Source organism: Myiozetetes cayanensis, unplaced genomic scaffold (assembly GCF_022539395.1).
Source record: "Myiozetetes cayanensis isolate MyiCay16 unplaced genomic scaffold, myiCay2020 scf2-11, whole genome shotgun sequence".
Lineage (NCBI taxonomy): Eukaryota > Metazoa > Chordata > Aves > Passeriformes > Tyrannidae > Myiozetetes > Myiozetetes cayanensis.
In genome coordinates, this window is record NW_026087411.1 from 84,395,751 (window position 1) to 84,414,807 (window position 19,057).

Consider the following 19,057-nt stretch of genomic DNA (forward strand, 5'->3'; position numbering starts at 1 on the left):
TTCCTTATTTGTTTCTGACATTGAGGTGCATCACAAGTTAGAGCATCGGGAAAGACTCTGGGTGTGATCCAAGGGCTCTGGAAAAGATAAGTGCTAGCGCCAGCTGCATTCCAGAGGCTACCCCATCATCTCAGAGACCCTGTCAGGAGCACTCCTTCACTTTGGCTTAGCTAAATAAAACAGATTTTTGTCTAGCTAGAACTAACAGAAGCATTTTGTGATAATTTTCATGTTTTATTTTCAAATGCAAGAAACAAAGCCCAAAATAAAATTCTGTTCAAATCCAGCATCACAGTCTCCAGTGTCACCAGTATTCACACTATCAGATCCTAACTGAACCAGTGTGCGTTTGCAAATTACTGAATACACCACAGCCAATGCTAAAAGTTTTATGTACAATCTGATTTTGAACAAAGGTGACACTTTTTTTAAGCAATTCTATACAGAACATCTAACTTGATGGATCAAATGTGAAATCTGTTACTAACCTAGCAGTAAAACATGACAGAATCCATAGTGGATATACTGTAACAGACATAAAAGCTCAAAAGTCAAAAAAATTCAAATAATCATTCCCAGTTGATTTTGAATGTTGCTTAATATCTAAAGCTTTAAAAAAAATTAACTCTTAAAAAATTTTAGAAAGCTGTCATTGCACATGAAACACTGCTACTCTTCAATACTGGATCATAAATTTATAAATAACAGTTTCCATAAATTAGATTACAAAATGCCATATAACTAAAAACAACTTCTGGTTGGAGGTGCATGCTAAAAGCCAGCAACTAAGAGCCTTTCAGAGAAAGGCTCTACAACAGGAAATATAAGATATCCAACTAAAATACAAGGTGGAGACTTGGGAACCAGACTGTAATTACTCTTGTCCTGAGTTTTCCTGGAACAGCTGTACTAACACCTGAACTCTTATTGAAAAATACTACAGGATGTTTAACTGCAGCAAGCAGCCAAAACCTGATTTAAAACAGGTTTCAGAGGCAACACTTCCAAGAATCCAAACTGAGTACACTTGGAAACTGATCTGTAACCACCAGAAGGGAAATGTTACTTATTCACTTAACAACACGCTTAAAAAACAAGAGGTAAACCTGAGAAAGAAAGGCTGGACAGCTGGCTATTTAACTAGGAAGTTCAGGTCATAGCATCAAGACGGTAAGTCACGCAGAGATCAGTCTGGGTTTGCCATCTGAAGATGTTCCTAAATCCCTGAATATATCCATAAGCTGCACTGAGTGCCACGCAGAACCAGAACAAACAGTACTAGTTAAGGATAGGTAGACAATCCATTAAAAACACCAGAATACTAAGTATTCCTTAGCAGTAAATCGAAGTTCTCAGTGATCTCTGTTATCAGGAAGATGAGTGAATATATATATATTACATATATTATATATATAATGCAACTTTATATATATAACACGATATATATATTATATATATAAATATATATTATATATATAAAATATATATATATATAAATATATAAATATATATAAATATATATAAATATATAATATATAATATATATAATATATATAAAAATATATATATTTATATTATATATATCTCTCATAATAAAAACTTGTGCCATCCTGTGACAGCCAAATTGCTGCAGAACAGCAAGGAATATCCACACAATAGCCGGAATATCCACTAGGAGTGACACAGTCACTCACTAGCTTTCACTAAGCACCAATTAAATCTTCACCGCATCACCAACATAGAGGCATCCACACACTTTAAACCTCAAACTGAATCCCATCCCATATGATCTTATATTTCAGAGCACAAGCTCACTCATAACCAAGAGAACCAAGTAAAGTTTTCTATCAGAAAAATTCTGTTTCTTTATTCTGCAAAATTTCTTCCAGGTTTCATTAATTCAATGGTAGATGTGCTATAAGAAAAATAAGAGTCTGTGAGACAGCACAGTAGGCAGACTTAACGTAGTAGTGTGAATATTGAAATCATCAATATATTTTGCATATGACAGCCTTATCCAATTTAAGATGTCGTGCAGGCACATCCTATAGAAATAATTCATATTGTTTTGTCATTGCATTCAAAATTGAATTTGAAAATTAAATCAGAGAAGGTGTAAACAAAAATGGTCTGAAAGTAAACATGACTATCTATGTGTGGGGATTGGGGTTGCTGATTTATTCTCAAAGGATAAGCACAGTAAGAATAGCCACATTTTTCTGTACCCCAAAGCCTGAATATTTTTTTTTAATTATAATATACTCTTCTTTTTCTCCTCTATTTTAATTTTCCATTCAAAGAGTTTTGTGTCTAAAGGAACCATTTAGCCTGATCTTTTTTTACCCCAGGTTTTGTTCCTTTGTATTCAGCTACTCCAGCAATCTGCATTTAGAATGCATCTTACAAAACAGCAACCATCAAGTAACAGAAAAACACTCACTCCCACTTTTTCATTTGTTCCAGTGATAAAGAGCTTTACCAATGAAAGACATATATATCCCAAAGAGGATTTTTCTGGCTTCAGTTTCTATTAGTTGTTTCATATTATGCCTTTCTCCACTAGATTAAATAGCCTTTAAAACCTGTAACAGCACTCTCAGACTGTAATCACTAAATCCATTGATTTATTTGATCCTCTTGATATACAGTCAACAGAGTGGACTTCTGCAGTCTCTTCTACCATGGAGCTGTCTTCCCTGGCTCCACGTGCAAACTCTGTCATCAATTTATATTAGAAACACCTTGGGTAATTGTACATCGCACAAAAATCAATCCATCCTTCTTTGACAGACTGTACACACCGCTGTTTTTCATTAAGACTTTGTACAGTGAAAAGCCTTTTCAAAACTCTGTTGGGTCATTAAATCTACCTTATTAACCAATTCCATATTAGCCTTAAGGAATGTAATTTTTTTATGAATGGAATCCCAAGTCACCTTTGTCATTGTTTTTCTCACATCAGATAACAAGTCTGTAGTTTCCCATGTTACCTTTCTGTTAAGAACATTCATCCTCTGATGGTCTTTTCAAAACTGCCCACACCTCTGCCACAGTTGCTTTTTCCTCATGTTACCAGGCTATGCCACTGTTGGAATTTCTTTTGTTTCTAGTAAGCTTTAAAAACTCTTTCATACTTTTATTATTAACCAATAGGTTTTCCTTGGGATCTTTACATTTTCTACATATATGCAAGAGTTCAGACTTTCATTTATATTTATATAAATGAAATTTATATATTTTTCATTTATATAAAAATTTCCTTTTTTCCCCCCACTTATTAACCACAGTGTTTCTTAAGTATTAACCATTTCCTCATTTAATGAAAAAAGGAATTCCACTTCTGTTCTGCCCAAGATTTCTTTTCCCAAAAGATCACTTTAATATATGTACCAAAACCACTTTGCAGTACTTTCCACCTTGAATTGTCTCCTGTAACAGTGCTGAGCAGGGAAAGATATTGTCTCCTGTATTGAACTGTCTCCTGTAACAGTGATGAACATAGAAAGATATCCTAGATGAGCATTATCCATGACCCTGGATATGCTGAAGCATGTAGAGCTCTATTAAGTACCCCAAAACTCTTATGTTAAAACTGTAAGTTTTAAAAATTTAATAGTAGGGAAAATTAGAATGAAAATATGATACAGACAACATAGGAAAGGTTGTAGCCTGATAGATCTGAGAGCCAATGTCTAGACTTTTGCAGCAAGGTTTAACACGTAGGCAACTGCATAAACCAGGATAGCCAGCACTGACACTCTGTCTTGACCTAACAGCTCAGGGGGTTTCTAGTTATCAGTTCTCAATGGAGTGTACTGTGAATGTGTCCAGACATTTTTCAATTCCACCTGAATTTTCAGTATTCACAATACCCACTGTGCTCTGCAGTTCAGTTATGCTATTTTAGTTATTTTGAAATCGCTCTTTACCTTCTTTACCTGATGCCCTTTAGCTATGTGTTGAAAGAGACAGTGAACGAAACGTTCCCTACTAACGCTCTCTTTCTTCCTCATAACTTGAGAGATATTTCCACCCTGACATATGTTTTCCAGGATCATTAATCTCTGAGCAATAGTACTAAATGGCTAAATTTAAGAATACCATCAACTACCATTTACTAAGATTTCACTTCACTTGTCTTTTCTCACAGATGTTTCACTAGCCCAGATGAACCTATAAGGCATTTTAATTTCAACTTCACAACTTCATTTTTTTTCTTTCTGGTTTTGTTTCATAAGGGAGTGGCACTCATTCAGATCCTAAAAACAGCTGCTGCAGTTCCTTCATCAACGATCTCCTGACTTCAGGATTATTCAAGCCTCTGCAGAAAGCCCAAGCAACATTTCATAAACACTTTCACCTGGCAAGGAGCCCACCACTGTCAACAGCCTTTGTTCTCATGTCTGAGCCACACTTCCCCACTAGCTGAAAAGCACCTATGTAGCTGTGAGCGGTGATGGATGTCAACCAGATCACTGAACCGCTCTGGTCTAGGCAAAGAAAAACACACAGATGCTTTTCAACGTGGTCACTTCCCCATCGCACTTTAGATCCCACCCTGACTACAGCTGCCTTAGCATGACTGAGAAGCTACTGAACAGCAGTCTGGGGATGGGAAAGGGTGGCAGAGTACGTGGATGAGGGCAGGAACAACTTAATACATTTTTCCCATGACAGACAACAGTAATAACTCCACACCCACATGAGAACACGTTTGAAAAATCCAGTCCTGACACTCACTTGAGCACCACCCTCACATACCTCAGCCTATAGAAATCTATCAAGTATATAACTGGCACTGGTAAATATTACTCCCAAGTAATACATGATCACACGAGTTTTTCTGCTTTCTACCCCATCACCTCCCTCATTATGGAACATTAAGTAGTCCTGTTTGTACTTGCTAAATGTCCCTGAACAGCCACTACAAGCCAAGTCGGAAATGCAGTTCCAAATTACAGCATTCAAAAGCAGACTGAATAAACCTGACACACAGAGTTTTGAACAGCTAAACCTCCAGCTATTTTTGAAACATTTTCCATGGTCTAGGAGGAGTGTGCAGCTTGAAGGACTGAACTGAGAGAACTACTACCAATAGCAACATGCAACACAGACTGTTCCAGTTTTTTTACTGGAATAGTTGTACATTACTAGCCATCCTTTCTATTTAACATAGTTATTTTTTCCTCAGTAACTTATTAGTCATTGCAAATTGATGAAACACTCCTAAATTTCTGTGTATTTGCTTGCAAAATAAACGTAAGAGTATTTCAGTAAAAAAAAAATACAACCCCAAAAAAACCCTCCTCACACAGTTCTCCATAAGCTCTTTCTTTCATGTTAATATTAAAACCTTCTCATTTTTTTAATAGAATTTTTATTTTAGAATCAAAACACAGACTTTGGGATAAAATATATTTGGGGGGGTTTTGTATCCTTCCTTACAAAACTGTATACTACTGAAAATATTGTGAGGTTTGCATAATATCTTTGCATAGTATCTTGCTTAGTATTTGTCATAAGGGAAGGATTTGTGCATCTCATGGTCCACGTTAGTAACTGGTTTCAGCAAAGTAAACACAATTTTATTCACATCTACCAGAAGAAATAGATCCCTCTGTGATTTGGCAATGTTAATACTCACGTTCACTTCCACCTCTATGGACCAGTCTCCTAGGGGAGGGTTCATTGATAACTGAAATTTTTTGGAGAGTACACCCAAATCACCTTCCTCCATCAACCACTGCTGAATCAACTTCTTCCGAGGGTCCTAGGAGAAAAGTCAAGTTACATGCTAAATGCAAGTGGTCCTGCCGGCAAGATTTAGGCAGCAATAAATATGATCTTTATTCATCACATAAATTTGGAACATAAGACACAGTCCTATTTATAACTATATTCCTGTGGATACTTACTCGGATATATATATTCAGAGGCACTTTGTAAGGTTTTAGATCAGGATACACGGTGACAATCCGAAACAGCACATCTTGTCCTGGTTTGTACATAGATTTGTCAGTCTGGATGAATACAGAGATGCTCTTTGACACGTACATCAGGCTGGTACGGTTAGAGAAGATGTGCCGGCCATCAGCACGGCCTTCCACCAGTAATTCATAGTTCCCAGAAGCACTGTTCAAAGGCAGCTTAAAAGAAAACAGTGACCCTCTCTTAACCATCAAAAATATTCTTGATGATATTATTATTTTAAAAATATTTGACATAAAGATCTAATATATACCTGACCTTGTCTACTTACATAAATTCTCAAAAAGTGAAAGGGGATTTTTTTTCAGGACTTTAAAGTGTTATTTCAACACTTACCTGCAAATGTGTCATCAGAAGCTTTTTTTCAACAGATTTGCATCTAATTTTCAGTAGTAATCAGGTTTTCAACAATGTAAGATCCATGTATTCGTATACAATTTATAGACTCACACACACACAGATTGTGCTCCTTCTTTTCTTTTCACAGTTATTTAGAAATTTCTTGGATTTGATATAAGGGACTAATATTTTTCTGACTTCATCGCTTTTTGGTAACAAATTTTCCAAAAATAAAAGATCGGAAGCAGGTACGTGTGAGCAAAATGCACAGAACAGAAAGAGAACCTTGCACTTCTTTCTTTACAATCTTTAGCTTTACGTTCTATGAGGCAGAAAAATCAGAGTATCTTATGAGGTGAGGTACTGCTTTTCAATACTTTTCATCACTGATTTTGTCTCATTTCAGTTTAATGTTTCAAAATTACAGCACATACTGTGACTCATTAGAAAGTAAAATAATTATTCTTCCCAAAATATTAAGAAATAAAGGAAGAGACATTTTATATGGTTAACTTATTAGGGATAGACACTGAAGGCTCCTTCAGTGCTGGCAGAAAACTGACAGATATCATTGGCATAGAAATTTATACCACATAAGATCAGAGTAATCATGCACAGGTTTCTCTCTCTCTCTTTCCAGTGGACAGAGGAAACCTAGAGTTCATAATTCAGATGCATAACTTCACTTCCTGAAGTTAGCTGGGAGGAATCCCAGTCACAGGGATTGAAAGGCTGGAAGTAGAGATGCTGCAGCACACCGAAATTTCATCTGAGCAGAGTCTTCACAGACAACCAATGACCCCAGGGACATCCCAGACCAGATGCTGGCTTCTGTACTGCCAGAGTGTCTCTTTGAAGAAGGAAAAGGGTTTTAACACAGCACCCAGCTCATTCCAAGAAGCAGCCCTGCTGAAAAGCTTAAAGAGTCACATGCTTCTGTTTGGAGTTACAACAGTAAATCTAAGGTAAAACCTCTGGAGTTAACACAACTAAAGCAGACAGGCTTGCATTTTTCAGTATAACATATGGAATTGAAGCACTGCTCCTGCAGTGTATGAAAATTACAGCTGTAAACTCACCAGGCACAGCACCTCAGAAGTATTCTACCAAGTCCTATAAAGAAAGGCTGTAGTGCTGTCAAAGTTTGTTTTAACAGCACACAGTGAGGTAACAGGAATTCACAAACAACAGAAAATGTCACAGGGTGGCAAATGAGGTAGATGCAAACATCTGTATCAAATACATTTTCTTCTCTTTGTGTTTATCTATAAAGAGGAATCAATCATTCCATCCCCTTCTGTTGACTTTCTGTTTTTAAAAACAAGCCAGGAAAAAAAAATCAGGGAGGGGAAAAATAAAAAGGCTCTTTTTACTCACGAGTAGGCACAGGATGACGCAGGAAGAAGATATCCCCCCTTTCAAATCTGGACTTAGGTAACTAAATTTTATTTGCAAAGTTCCACATTGAAATAGATCCTGCATTTTCTTCAGCTGCAGGTTTTTGTGCACACATTGCCAAGAACATATGATTCACATATTTCAACACACTCCAAATTCCAGGCCAAGTATTCTGCAATATCTTGAATAGGAGGAACAGCCTTAGCTACTGTATCTGTCAAATATTACCTCAAAATTAATGTATTTATGAACATTGCTATCTATTAAATAAGCTATATTCCCAAAAAAAGCAGATAGGAATTCCCTACAAGAATTCCAGAACACATTATACCCATTCAAAATCAAAATGGGAGAAAATAAGCTTGCTTTGGCTCATCATTGCAGTAAATTGTGCTCTTACAGAATTATTTTAATATGTCTGCATGTACTGGTTTTGACTTCTTTAAAAGTCTGTAAATGCCATTTAGAGACCACATATATTTTCCTGTACCTCTTTCCTATCATGAATAATGACAGATAGCATGGGTTGCTCCCTAGATTTTGTATTTCAAAAGATCTTTCCTTCCCACAACATGGTAACAAAATTGCCTGTTGTACCTTTCTTAATGTAAAGGTCAGAGACAACGAAGTTTGCACTGCCATGGCAATGCATCAGAACAGTTGAGATGCAACATAAACTCACCTTCTGTTTCACACATGCTATTCTATGCTAACAGGAACTGCACTAATACAACACTTCCAGAAGGTCATTGCTTCAATAATAGTACCTACCTCAGCCCCACCAACTCCGTCTCTAAAGGGTTGTTTCTCAACCCGAATATGATCAAGGTAGCTTTTAACACTAAGCAGTAGAAAACTTGCTGTGAAAATATTTTATCTTAGTCAAAACATCTCCAAATGAATGGCATTACTATCCCCATTTTGGCACTCCTAACACAAGAGAGAAAAGGGCCATCTCACGCACTTCTCCTGACTACACCAGCCAGCATCACGAACACCTCAGACAAGGCAGCTACTGTTTCCTCTGGAAAAGATGAGGTTGAATCCAGAAACTCATTACCCACCTTCTGCTAGCAAATTACACTTTGGACAGAACATAAGTCTACTGTGGCTACACAAATGAAAAAATAATCTTGCTAATAAAAAATGAGACACTTCAGATAGCAGTGAGAGAAATTTACCCCACCTAATTTTAGTGCTCGAACACTCTAAGACCTGGACAGATTTTATGAAGCAACTGATTAATTCCATATTTTTTTCTCTTTTTCTATGAAGTCATTTTTCTATGTGTGCTAACGTATAGTTCATACAGATGTATTTCAACCTAGTAATCTTCATGATGTTGAGCTGCTCACTGTCACTGATTATCCATCTTTCAAACATTTCCAGATTATTTAATCAGACCAACAGTTTATTTGAGATCAGAATTTAAACCCACTGGATTTAGGGATACTCAGATTTATGTATGACTTTGACAAAACTTTTTTCTGATATAAATACCCAATTCTTTAGGTTGAGTTTTCAAGATGAACATCCAGATTATAAATCTGGGATTCATACAAGACTCACAATTTAAGACACAATTTTGTTGCTTATTATGTACTTTCAGTGAATGTGTATTTCCAAATCCTTACAAAGACTGCATATAAATATTTGTATTTTAGTATTTTTCAGTAATTACTTTGCACAATTCTTTCGGCTCTAATTAGCCCTCATGGTGTGTCTAAACTACACATGTAGGTATCAGCCAGTCAAAAAAGCCACAAAGCAAATTTCTGTGTTCAAGTTTTCAAGGTAGTTCATGTTGATGCTAGAAATCAGCTCCCACATCCTATAATTACTTCTAACAAGCAGCAGAGCATTTGATCTGAAAACTCCTTGGCTTATTGGTCAGTAAATACACTCATCTGAGACTGTGAAAATAGCTGGGATCACACACAAAATATATCATCTCATCAACATCAACTGATGCTAAGTTACAGAGAGTCAACATTTTCTGAGGAAGAAGGAAGGGAAAAACAATACTTACTACTGGAAGAACAAGAGTCCCAAATGAATCTGAATAAAAAAAGAAGAAATATCACACTGTCAGAAATCTGTAAGATTAATTACCAGAAACTTAACAAAACGTCAACATTATCTCCTCCCCACTTCACTGCCCATAATACCCACTGGACAAATGAATTCCCTTCATGCAGCTCTGGAGCTCAGGGCACATGGACCATCCAGCCAACGCACATGCAATGGTTGTGACTGGCTGGCCAGCATAAACACATTTATCAGCCCACTAATTGCTGCCAAACACTGTCTGGACATGAAACTAAAAAATATATAGCCTGGAGCAACTGCTGCATTAGTCAATATTGACATACTGTGCTTATACTTCATTGAACATCCCATTCTCCACAGTTATTCCTCCCAAGTCCTCTTAGGGCCACTATCAGCCACTATTAGATTACAGAATAAGCAGCTCATCTCCACAGACACGTGAAGGAGCACAAAGGAAAAACAGCAGACTTGGAGTCCAAGTAAAAGCCATCCCAATGCCAAGGGAGCACTCAGCCCATTACACACCCATCACAACAGGCCCAGGGGTACACCAGTAGGGGAAACCCCAATAACCCAGTCAGAGACCCTATCCCCCAACCATGAGGCTATCAGATTCAACAACTCCCTAACAATCACTACCATCACTAATCCCTAAAAGAACCAGTCAGAGTAGAACAGCCCAGAAAAACTAAAATGCAGTGCTCCACTTATGTAATGTTCTGAGAGTACCAAGAGTGTCCCAGCTGGGAGCAACCTGAACAAGGGTATGGTTTGGCACTGTTGTCTTCTTCCCTCTTAGGTACCACTGCCCTCTGTTTCTGCTAAGAAGTTGATTCTGCAACTCCATCACATGTAAGAGAAATCTAGGATATTTTTTACTAATCACCTCTGCAGTTTAGTAGGTAATTACTTTCTGTAGTCATTTTTATCAAGACTGACAACTTTTCTATAAGGAATAAAAAAAGGAAAGTGCTTTAAATTACACAGTATTGTAGAAGGCAAAACAGCAAAAAACTGCCTTTATCCTGGGCATTCCCTCTAGAAGTAACCTCCTACCTGGTGGTGTCACTATCAGAAAACAAAGCCAGCAGCCTGGCAGCTTGTCTGTTCCCAGCCATTACCTCTATTGTAACCTAAAGCTTCTGCTTTTATGGGCACAACTTCTCAGCCTCTTCACCAGATACATCATCTCTGCCCCTTCTTCCCTTCCATGGTTGATAGAAGGTGTCTGATACCTTTTGCAGGGTTGTAAAAGTATGAACTCCAGTCTACAGCAAAATTACTTCTCTCTTCGGCGAGGGCTGATATCCATGTTCTCCACCTGAACACTCTCCTTTACTTTAACACTTTTACAACCCATTCAATCCCCTACTCTACTCGAGTTACTATTTACCATTGATTCTGCACTCCAGATAAAGGCTACAATTTTCAAAACCATGCACAGAATTTACCACTCTTAAGCAAAGGAGCACCCAGAATTAACCTCACTGCATTACGTCACCATGGGAATAAGTAACCAATATATCAATATATTGGGGTTAATATTACTTACTGCTTTGACTATTTTAGACAATGTGGCCTCAAATATTTTTAGAATCCAAATAAATGAGCTATTAAGCTCCTGGATATGATCACATTATGAAGCCACTAGTGCCACAGCTTTTATTTTAATTATGTAATGTATTTTAGATTAGAAGAGAACAGAACAAAATAGAACAGAACAGAACATTTCAGTTGGAAGGGAGCGACAACGATCATTAGTCCAACTGCTTGATCACTTAAGGCTCACCAAAAATAAAGCATGTTATTAAGGGCATTGACCAAAAGCCTCTGTGGTGGGTCTGGCTAAGCCGGAATTTATTTCCCCATAGTAGCCCTCACAGTGCCGTGCTCTGCATTGGTAGCTAGAGGAGTGTTGGTAACACACCCATGTTTCGGCTACTGCTGAGCACAGCACCAACACTGTAACATTCCTTCTTCAATCGAGGGCGACATTCTGGGAGGGGACACAAGTAGGCCAGCTGACCCAGAGTGACCAAGGGGATATTCCGTAACATATGACATCAGCCCAGATATAAAAGCTAAGGTATGGAGCAGAAGGGGGGGACATTCGTTGTCTCATGGCTGCCTGCAGAGAGGCCATCATGCGTGCAGGAGCTCTGCTTCTCAGGGGTGGCTGTGACTGCTCATGGGAAGTAGAGAATAAACTGTGCTATCTTTCGCTTCTGCACGTGCAAGCTTCGGTTTACCTTTTTTTCCCTTCTTAATAAATTGCCTTATCCAAACCCACGAGTTTGGGGTTTTTTCCCCACCTTACTCTCTCCCCTGTCCTGCTGTGAAGGGAAGTGATAGAGCAGCTGGGTGGGCACCAGTGTCAACTGGTGCAGCTTTAAACCACTCCTATATCTCCTATCACTATGTAGCAGGGAGAAGAGATCACACCTCCCTTTCCACTTCCCGTCCTTAGGAAGCTGTAGCGAGCCATGAGGTTGTCCCTCAGCCAAACTATACAAACCCAAAGTCTGTAGCTGCTCCTGACAGGACATGCCTTCCAACCCTGTCACCAACTTTGTTTCCCTCCTCTGGATGCATTCAAGGACCTCCACATCCTTCTTACACTGTGGGGCCCATAACTGCACACAGATTGGTGGCACCAACCAGGTGAGGTGGCACCAACACTGAATGCAGTGGCATAATCAACTCTCTTGATCAGCTGATAATGCTGTGCTAGATGCACCCCTCAGGAATGGGGCTTCCCCTTTTGGCTGCTGGGTACACTGCTGACTCATGTTGACTCATATTTTCTTCTGCTGATTCCACTCAGTTAGACCTTTCTATATCTCCTAAAAAGCAATGGGTTTATTCCTTTGACAGTGACAAACAGAAGGAAGTCTCTCAATGAACCAAACACAGGTTGTCCTGGCTGCTGCCAGAGCACTAAAGGAAAAATGCTGTCCAGCATGTACCATCTATTCAAATTATAACCTGGGTTAAACCAAATGACTCATATCCCACAAATGAAGTTTGTGGGTAGCACACTCCAATACCTCATTCTGGTATTCAAAAGTTTAACAGGGATGGGCAGTACTGGGCCCTAAGGAATAAAGTTCTTTCCACAACGTGTTTTTGCTGCTGTTAAAGCTACATTTTTTTTCCTACCATCCCATTCCCCTCTTCCCTTGAGAAGCAACCCATGTAGTCCTTGACTCTGAGCAACCCCACTGGCCTTTGAGGTTTTCCAGGCAGGGGTCTCCAGCAAAATACACACTTTTCTCAGCAGCCAGTGGAGAGGGCAAACTGTCCCACTGCACAGTGGCAGGGAGCTCCACACTTGGCCAGGCTTGCTTGGCACACAGGGCTACAGGACAACCACCAGTTCCAGGAGAAGAATTACAAAGTTCTGCAGAATACCTGATCCATAGGCAATGTAAACTCTGGAATCATTGATATATTTATTCCCAAAATCTACCCAAACAACCCCATACCCAAACAATTGTACTAAGAGAGACATTTTAGATACAGGAAAGTTATATCTTCCTAACTTAGGAGAAAGGGAGATACTGTTAACTAGGAAGAATTATTTTTAGGGGATTATATTTCACTGTAAAGGGAGCAAGATGTAGGGCAACTAGCAACAACAGATATGGTAAAAAGTTACCTCCTAAAATTTTTCTCAGTTCTACACTAAAATCTTTACCCTTCTCTAGTTTCTGTCCCTCTGTGAAATAAGGCTGTGCTAAAGCTGGGGTTCGTACAACCACAACCCATAACACTGTGTCATCAGAGAAAAAAAATAACCTTTGTCACTGCTGATAATTGGTTATTAACAAGGAATCTTTTACAAGGTGTCTGAATGGATATGCACATGGTTAAGTACTGCCACACTATCTTAAAGCTAACCCACGCAGTTAATTATAGCAACGGCCACAGCAGTGACTTCAGTACACTGGGAGACACAAAGCACAAATCTGATACTCATACCATAGCCCACACCACAGAGTTTCTATTTCCATCTTTACCCCTGCCAATGCAAACACAGTGGTACCCATGCAGCGCAAGGGCAGAGCGAGCAGGGCACTGCTGCACATCGCCCTGTGCAGCATCTACCAGCCTGCAAAGCAACCTTTCAGGTAACAGGGCAGGTACCTCACAGCCTTTCCCATCAGGGCAGCGCCTGCTTGCCTCCACCCGTTTTGGGAGCAACTAGAATGCAAAAGACAGGAATCTGAAGGCAGGGTTTCTTTTGTGTTCCTGGGCCTGGGAGACCTAACATCAGGTCTGAGCCAGATACAGACATGATGCAAGTGGGGAAAGAGTTGGGGAGGAGGGAGATTTATATCACAGTTACTTTTCCTTTGTGCAACTCAGAAGGTGTTTACCTTCTGAATCAGTGGTAGGGAGCTATAGCCTCCCTGACTGCTGAGAAAGCCCAGAGCACTAATTCCCAGCCAGTGGAAATCATAAAAGAGGCTGTGGGGCATGAAGTAATCTTCCAGTTCATGTCACTACGTAACTATTTTGTTAGGAACTGAGCAGCCTCGGCAGATCCGAAATTCTTCAGCACTGCAGTGAATTTCCCTGTCATGCAAGATTTTCCCATATTCTCAGAGAGTACCAAGCTGTAGTCAACTCCCTGGAGCTCTGCCCAGCCATGCCTAGGGATGGCCTCGGATGTGCTCAGGCAAGAGCCATAGGCAAAATATTTCCTTTATGCTGATGCTGAATTGCAGAAATTAGACACATTTTTCTGCTCACTTGATGAACTACAGTTATATTTAATCATACAGTAATTTCAGGTTTATGAGGAATTAACCATGGTCCAACAGCTAGCACATGGCACTACTCTGTTGGCAGCCCTGCCATCATGCAGCTGGACACTTTTATTCCCATACATACACGATTCACACACCGGATCAATCAAGTCTACTGTCCCCAGAAGTGGTAACAATTGTTACCCTCCTTCAACACATCCCTGCAAGGAATCTGTTCAGTTATTAAATATAGCTCCCAGTGATTACATGTAACTAACTCCAGGCAGAAGTAGCTAAGTTCAGAAAGGAGCCCAGAACAGTTAAGCCACCTACACCAGTCATTGCTGACCACCAAATGCTTCCTCCTGACTCATCCCATCTGCCCTCTGCAGCAGTGGAGTAACCAGCACAACTACAGTGGGCTAGAGAGTGGAAAAACTAGGCAAGGGCACAGGACCCTGCTACCACAAGGGATTAGTTAAAGAAAACTTCCAGCTGGGAGCCATGACCTATCTGCAGGGGCACGCAGGAAAATTCAGTGGACTGTTGCAGACTAATCTTGAAGAGAGTTGCAAAACAAACAACCAAAAATCCCCACAGAAGTCACATGAAAAGAAAAAACTATCCTTCCTCATCACTTGCAAAATCATTTCTTTCACACAATTCCTGAAGCTTGTACTGTATTCATTCAATAAATACTACATTGAGAAAATACATGGAGATAGAGTAGAAACAAATGCCACACTGTCCTGCCTCCTTTTCCTCAGAATCCTTGGCATTTAGGTTTATCCAGCAGAAGAGGAATCAAAGACAGTGTGGTAGTGACATGTCACCAGTACAAATGTCAGGGGAAAATTGTCATCTTTTTAATATACCTTTTCACCCTGCCGTTTGTTGGTGGTCTAAGAGTATTGTTATCAATAAAGCAAATAGAAAAAGTTTGACAGACCAAAACATGTGCATGTTTTTTAAGACCTATGGAGAGCTGTACAAACAATGGCATCTTAAATGCTTTCCTTTCATAAAATCATAGAATCAGCCAGGTTGGCAAAGATCTCTGAGATCAAGTCCAACTCTTGATCCACTACCACTGCAGTTACTAGACCACAGCACTAAGTGCATGGGCCTGACCCAAACTCAGAAAGTTATGCTACCCCTTCTTGAGCTGACACCACTAGCACTAGGACTAGACATAAAAATTTCGACTTCCACTCCCTAAAAAGGACAGAGGTTCCAGGAAAATGACTGTGTGGTTTGGCACAGTGAACTAGAGCTTGTGCCAATATATACCAGTATAGCAGCCCTTCAGTCTCTAATTTACATCAAGCTAGGACTGACTGTATATTCTAGCTCACGTGGCAGGTATTGCTACAAACAGACTTTCTCACTTAAACTTTTCTACCTACGTCCTCATTCCTTCTTAGTCTTCTGCAAGAACAGAAAAAATATAGCTGGATTCACTTCAGACTCATTTACTGAAATGATGCCACATCTTTCTTCTGAGAGCTGTGCTTACATATCCATGCTTAGGGAATGTTTACAGAAACACATTTTCCTTCAGTCACAAATAGAGGTTTTTTTCTACTGCTGAGTCTATTTCAAAAACCTCACATCAGAGAAATAAAAAATATCGTTCCCCAGTGTTCTTTCAGATTTTTATTCCTGTCCAAAATATACATTAGTTTTGTGTTTAAAGAAGAAGAAGGAAAAAAAAAAAAAAAAAGAGGAAGCATAAATATCAAGCTCTAAGCTGTCCAGGGAGTGAAAAATACTTTTTCTTCAAACAAGAAGACCTGCAAATCTGTTGAGTTTACGGTTTTCTTTAATGTGTTATACTCCTCAGATCCTAAAGCTAGTACCCAAATTAGCACTGGTTAGTTACACAAATAGCCCAAAATACATAGTGTGAGCCACTGCTGTTAAGTTATGGCTAAATTTGGCCCGGATGGTAGAAGGAGGGGCAATACAACACTCAAACGCATGCAATAGGGATTGCCAGGGGACGTCAGCATGTGGGCTGACATCCAAAGCCAAATGAGGCCAATAGGCCTGTAGCAAAGAGCTATATACTTGCTCCAAAAAGCCTCCTAAATGCTTCCTGTCTGCCAGCACTATGCACATTTCCCTCCACAGCCACTTATTACCCTACTCCCTATTTCCACCACCCCTTATCCTTTTCAGTCCTTCCTGCAAATCAGGAGGCTAAAAGCACTCAGAATATAAAGCGAGAGAGAAAGGCAGGGAAGCAGCACAGCCTATGGAGAAAGATGTAAAAGGGCAGGAGGAATAATCTGAACTGGACCAGAATCTGAGGGTCTGGTCAGGAAATAGGGCACCACACCTCTAGAAGACAAAAGAAAGGCAGCGTGCACAGACGTTTTTGCCATTAAAGCCACATTTTAGCAAACTCAGCAGTTGTTAGCAAGTTCTAGCTTCAGTCTGTAATGTAAAGTGTATGGATATTTTCCTGACAAGCAGGGAAAAAAACCCTTCTCCAGCTAAACACAAAGGTTTTTCCCCAATCTGCTTTTCTCCACCACCAGAAGAATAGGGGAAACCCAATCTAACCATAAAAAGCACAACCAGAAACACTCATAGCCAGCACAGAACAGATGCATACCAGAAGGTACGAAAAGAAGGGGCACTGCCCTTCCTCTTCTCTGCCCACTCACCGTGGCATTCCCTATGTCTTTCTACTTCACATGGCAAAGGAGTCATGGTACCTCCCTATTGTCCCTTTTACTGGTTCAACCCTTCTTTTCTCATCAGCACTGTCAGATCAACGCTTGAGGAAAACCACCATCTCCCACCCTCTCAGACCAACAGACACCTCTTCCCTTGCCCTGCCACATCCATGATCCCTTCCCCAGGCAAGCAACACGTTTCCTGCAGACCAGCTCTTTTTAGACTTAAGAGCATAATTCAGGCATTTAATTCTTCATTCAATCTCCTACAGTATAACAACCAACTCTGTACTATAATTATCACTTTCAGCTGAGTAGTCAGAGACCAACCAACTGCAAGAACACAATACTTGAAACACTCTCTGGTTTATCTAAGACAGTTAACACTGGGCAGGAAAAGAAAACAGCTTCCTATTTCTAAAAGTAAATAATCTCTAACCAGAGACCTTCTGACAGCTATCCAGCCACTACCATTGCAGATGCTTAAACTCAAGTACAGCCTCTTTTCAACTTTTCCCTGTGAGCCATCCATGGTGTTTTTGTCATGTGTATGACATCACTGCCTACTATACCAAAACAACTATATTGCCGTGAATTATAAATTTCAGTTGTTAGCAAGACAATTATTGAATACTACAGGGAAAACTTTCTTGACATCAGGAAAGTTGGGGTCTGTGAAACCACATAGACAATTCAGACTAATCTCAGACTTAAGTCTTTTACACAGCTAAGCGTGAAATATATAGCATTCCCTTGGTGAATATACACACACAAACTCACAGGTATCTGCACATCCTGCTTTCAAGGCACTACTGGCCATCATTACTACCCATTCTGATGTCCATGAAATAAACACAGACGAAGCCACTATTAAGGCAATTTAAAGAAGCTGCAGTTTTTATTCCAACTTAAAACATGGGAAAATCATACTAGGATAAAATGTGGCTAAGCCTTTATATGCCAGATATTTGGCAGTATTAGTATCACCCTCATCACATCAATTGCTGTAAGTGGAGCAAAACTCCAAAGTCAAGTCACCTTTCAAACTCATTCACTGCAAATAAATCATTCAGGATCTGTTTAAATTTCCACACTTGGAGTGGAAGAAGGTGGTTTGTTTTCATATTGGTTTTCTTCCATTTTCTGGAATACATTCAGAGTCTGTGATGACAAAGACACACAACTTTTCTGAGGCCACAAAGTTATTTAAATGTATACAAACATTACCAGAGAGTTTCTTCATCAGTGAATAAGGCAACATAAACCTCTAACCATACAAAATAAGCACCTGGACCTCACATCTGCACCTGAAGGAAGCTAGAGAAGTGGTCTGTCACTGTGGCCATGTTTTCCACACAGATAATTATTTGGACTACAGTAAATCTAGATGAACCAGCATCATTTCTTGCCATTTCCTATTAAATCTCTGCTCATAGGATCTCAGCTCTGCCTTCACAAACATGTAGTCATGCATGGCAAAGCATGGAAACCAGTAACACTGCCAGTGCTGATTGTCTCATAAAAAGAGAAGTCACCTGTGTAGGACTGGAAACATCAAGAATTTCCCAACTGCTTGCTGCATCTGCAGGTACTATAACCCAACAGCTCAGCTTGAATCTCCTCCTAATTAGATACCACTCAGGACATCACCCTAGACCCATCTCGAGATCTACTCTCAGCTCCCACCCTTTTCTCTTTAAAGCTAATTTTTATATACCTAACACTACACGATAGGTGCATAGCACACTTCTGATGCTTCACCCTAATTCCTCCCATCACTTCACAGATGCTTTCCAGAATGTAGAATAGACTCCCAGGGTCAAAACAAAGTCTGTTCGGCCTAAGGTC

At 39.6% G+C, this 19,057-nt stretch overlaps 1 protein-coding gene across 2 annotated transcripts in view; it reads right to left on the reverse strand.

Moving 5' to 3' along the window:
* Positions 1-19,057, reverse strand: part of CD109 (CD109 molecule) — a 73,199-nt gene that overhangs the window by 45,232 nt on the left and 8,910 nt on the right. For both annotated transcript variants that reach the window (XM_050316059.1, XM_050316058.1), the window contains 3 exons: positions 9,755-9,783; positions 5,916-6,146; positions 5,645-5,770 (listed from right to left, as the gene is read on the reverse strand). In XM_050316059.1, coding sequence (XP_050172016.1) covers positions 5,645-5,770; positions 5,916-6,146; positions 9,755-9,783 — 386 coding nt within the window. The remainder of the gene's footprint in view (positions 1-5,644; positions 5,771-5,915; positions 6,147-9,754; positions 9,784-19,057) is intronic.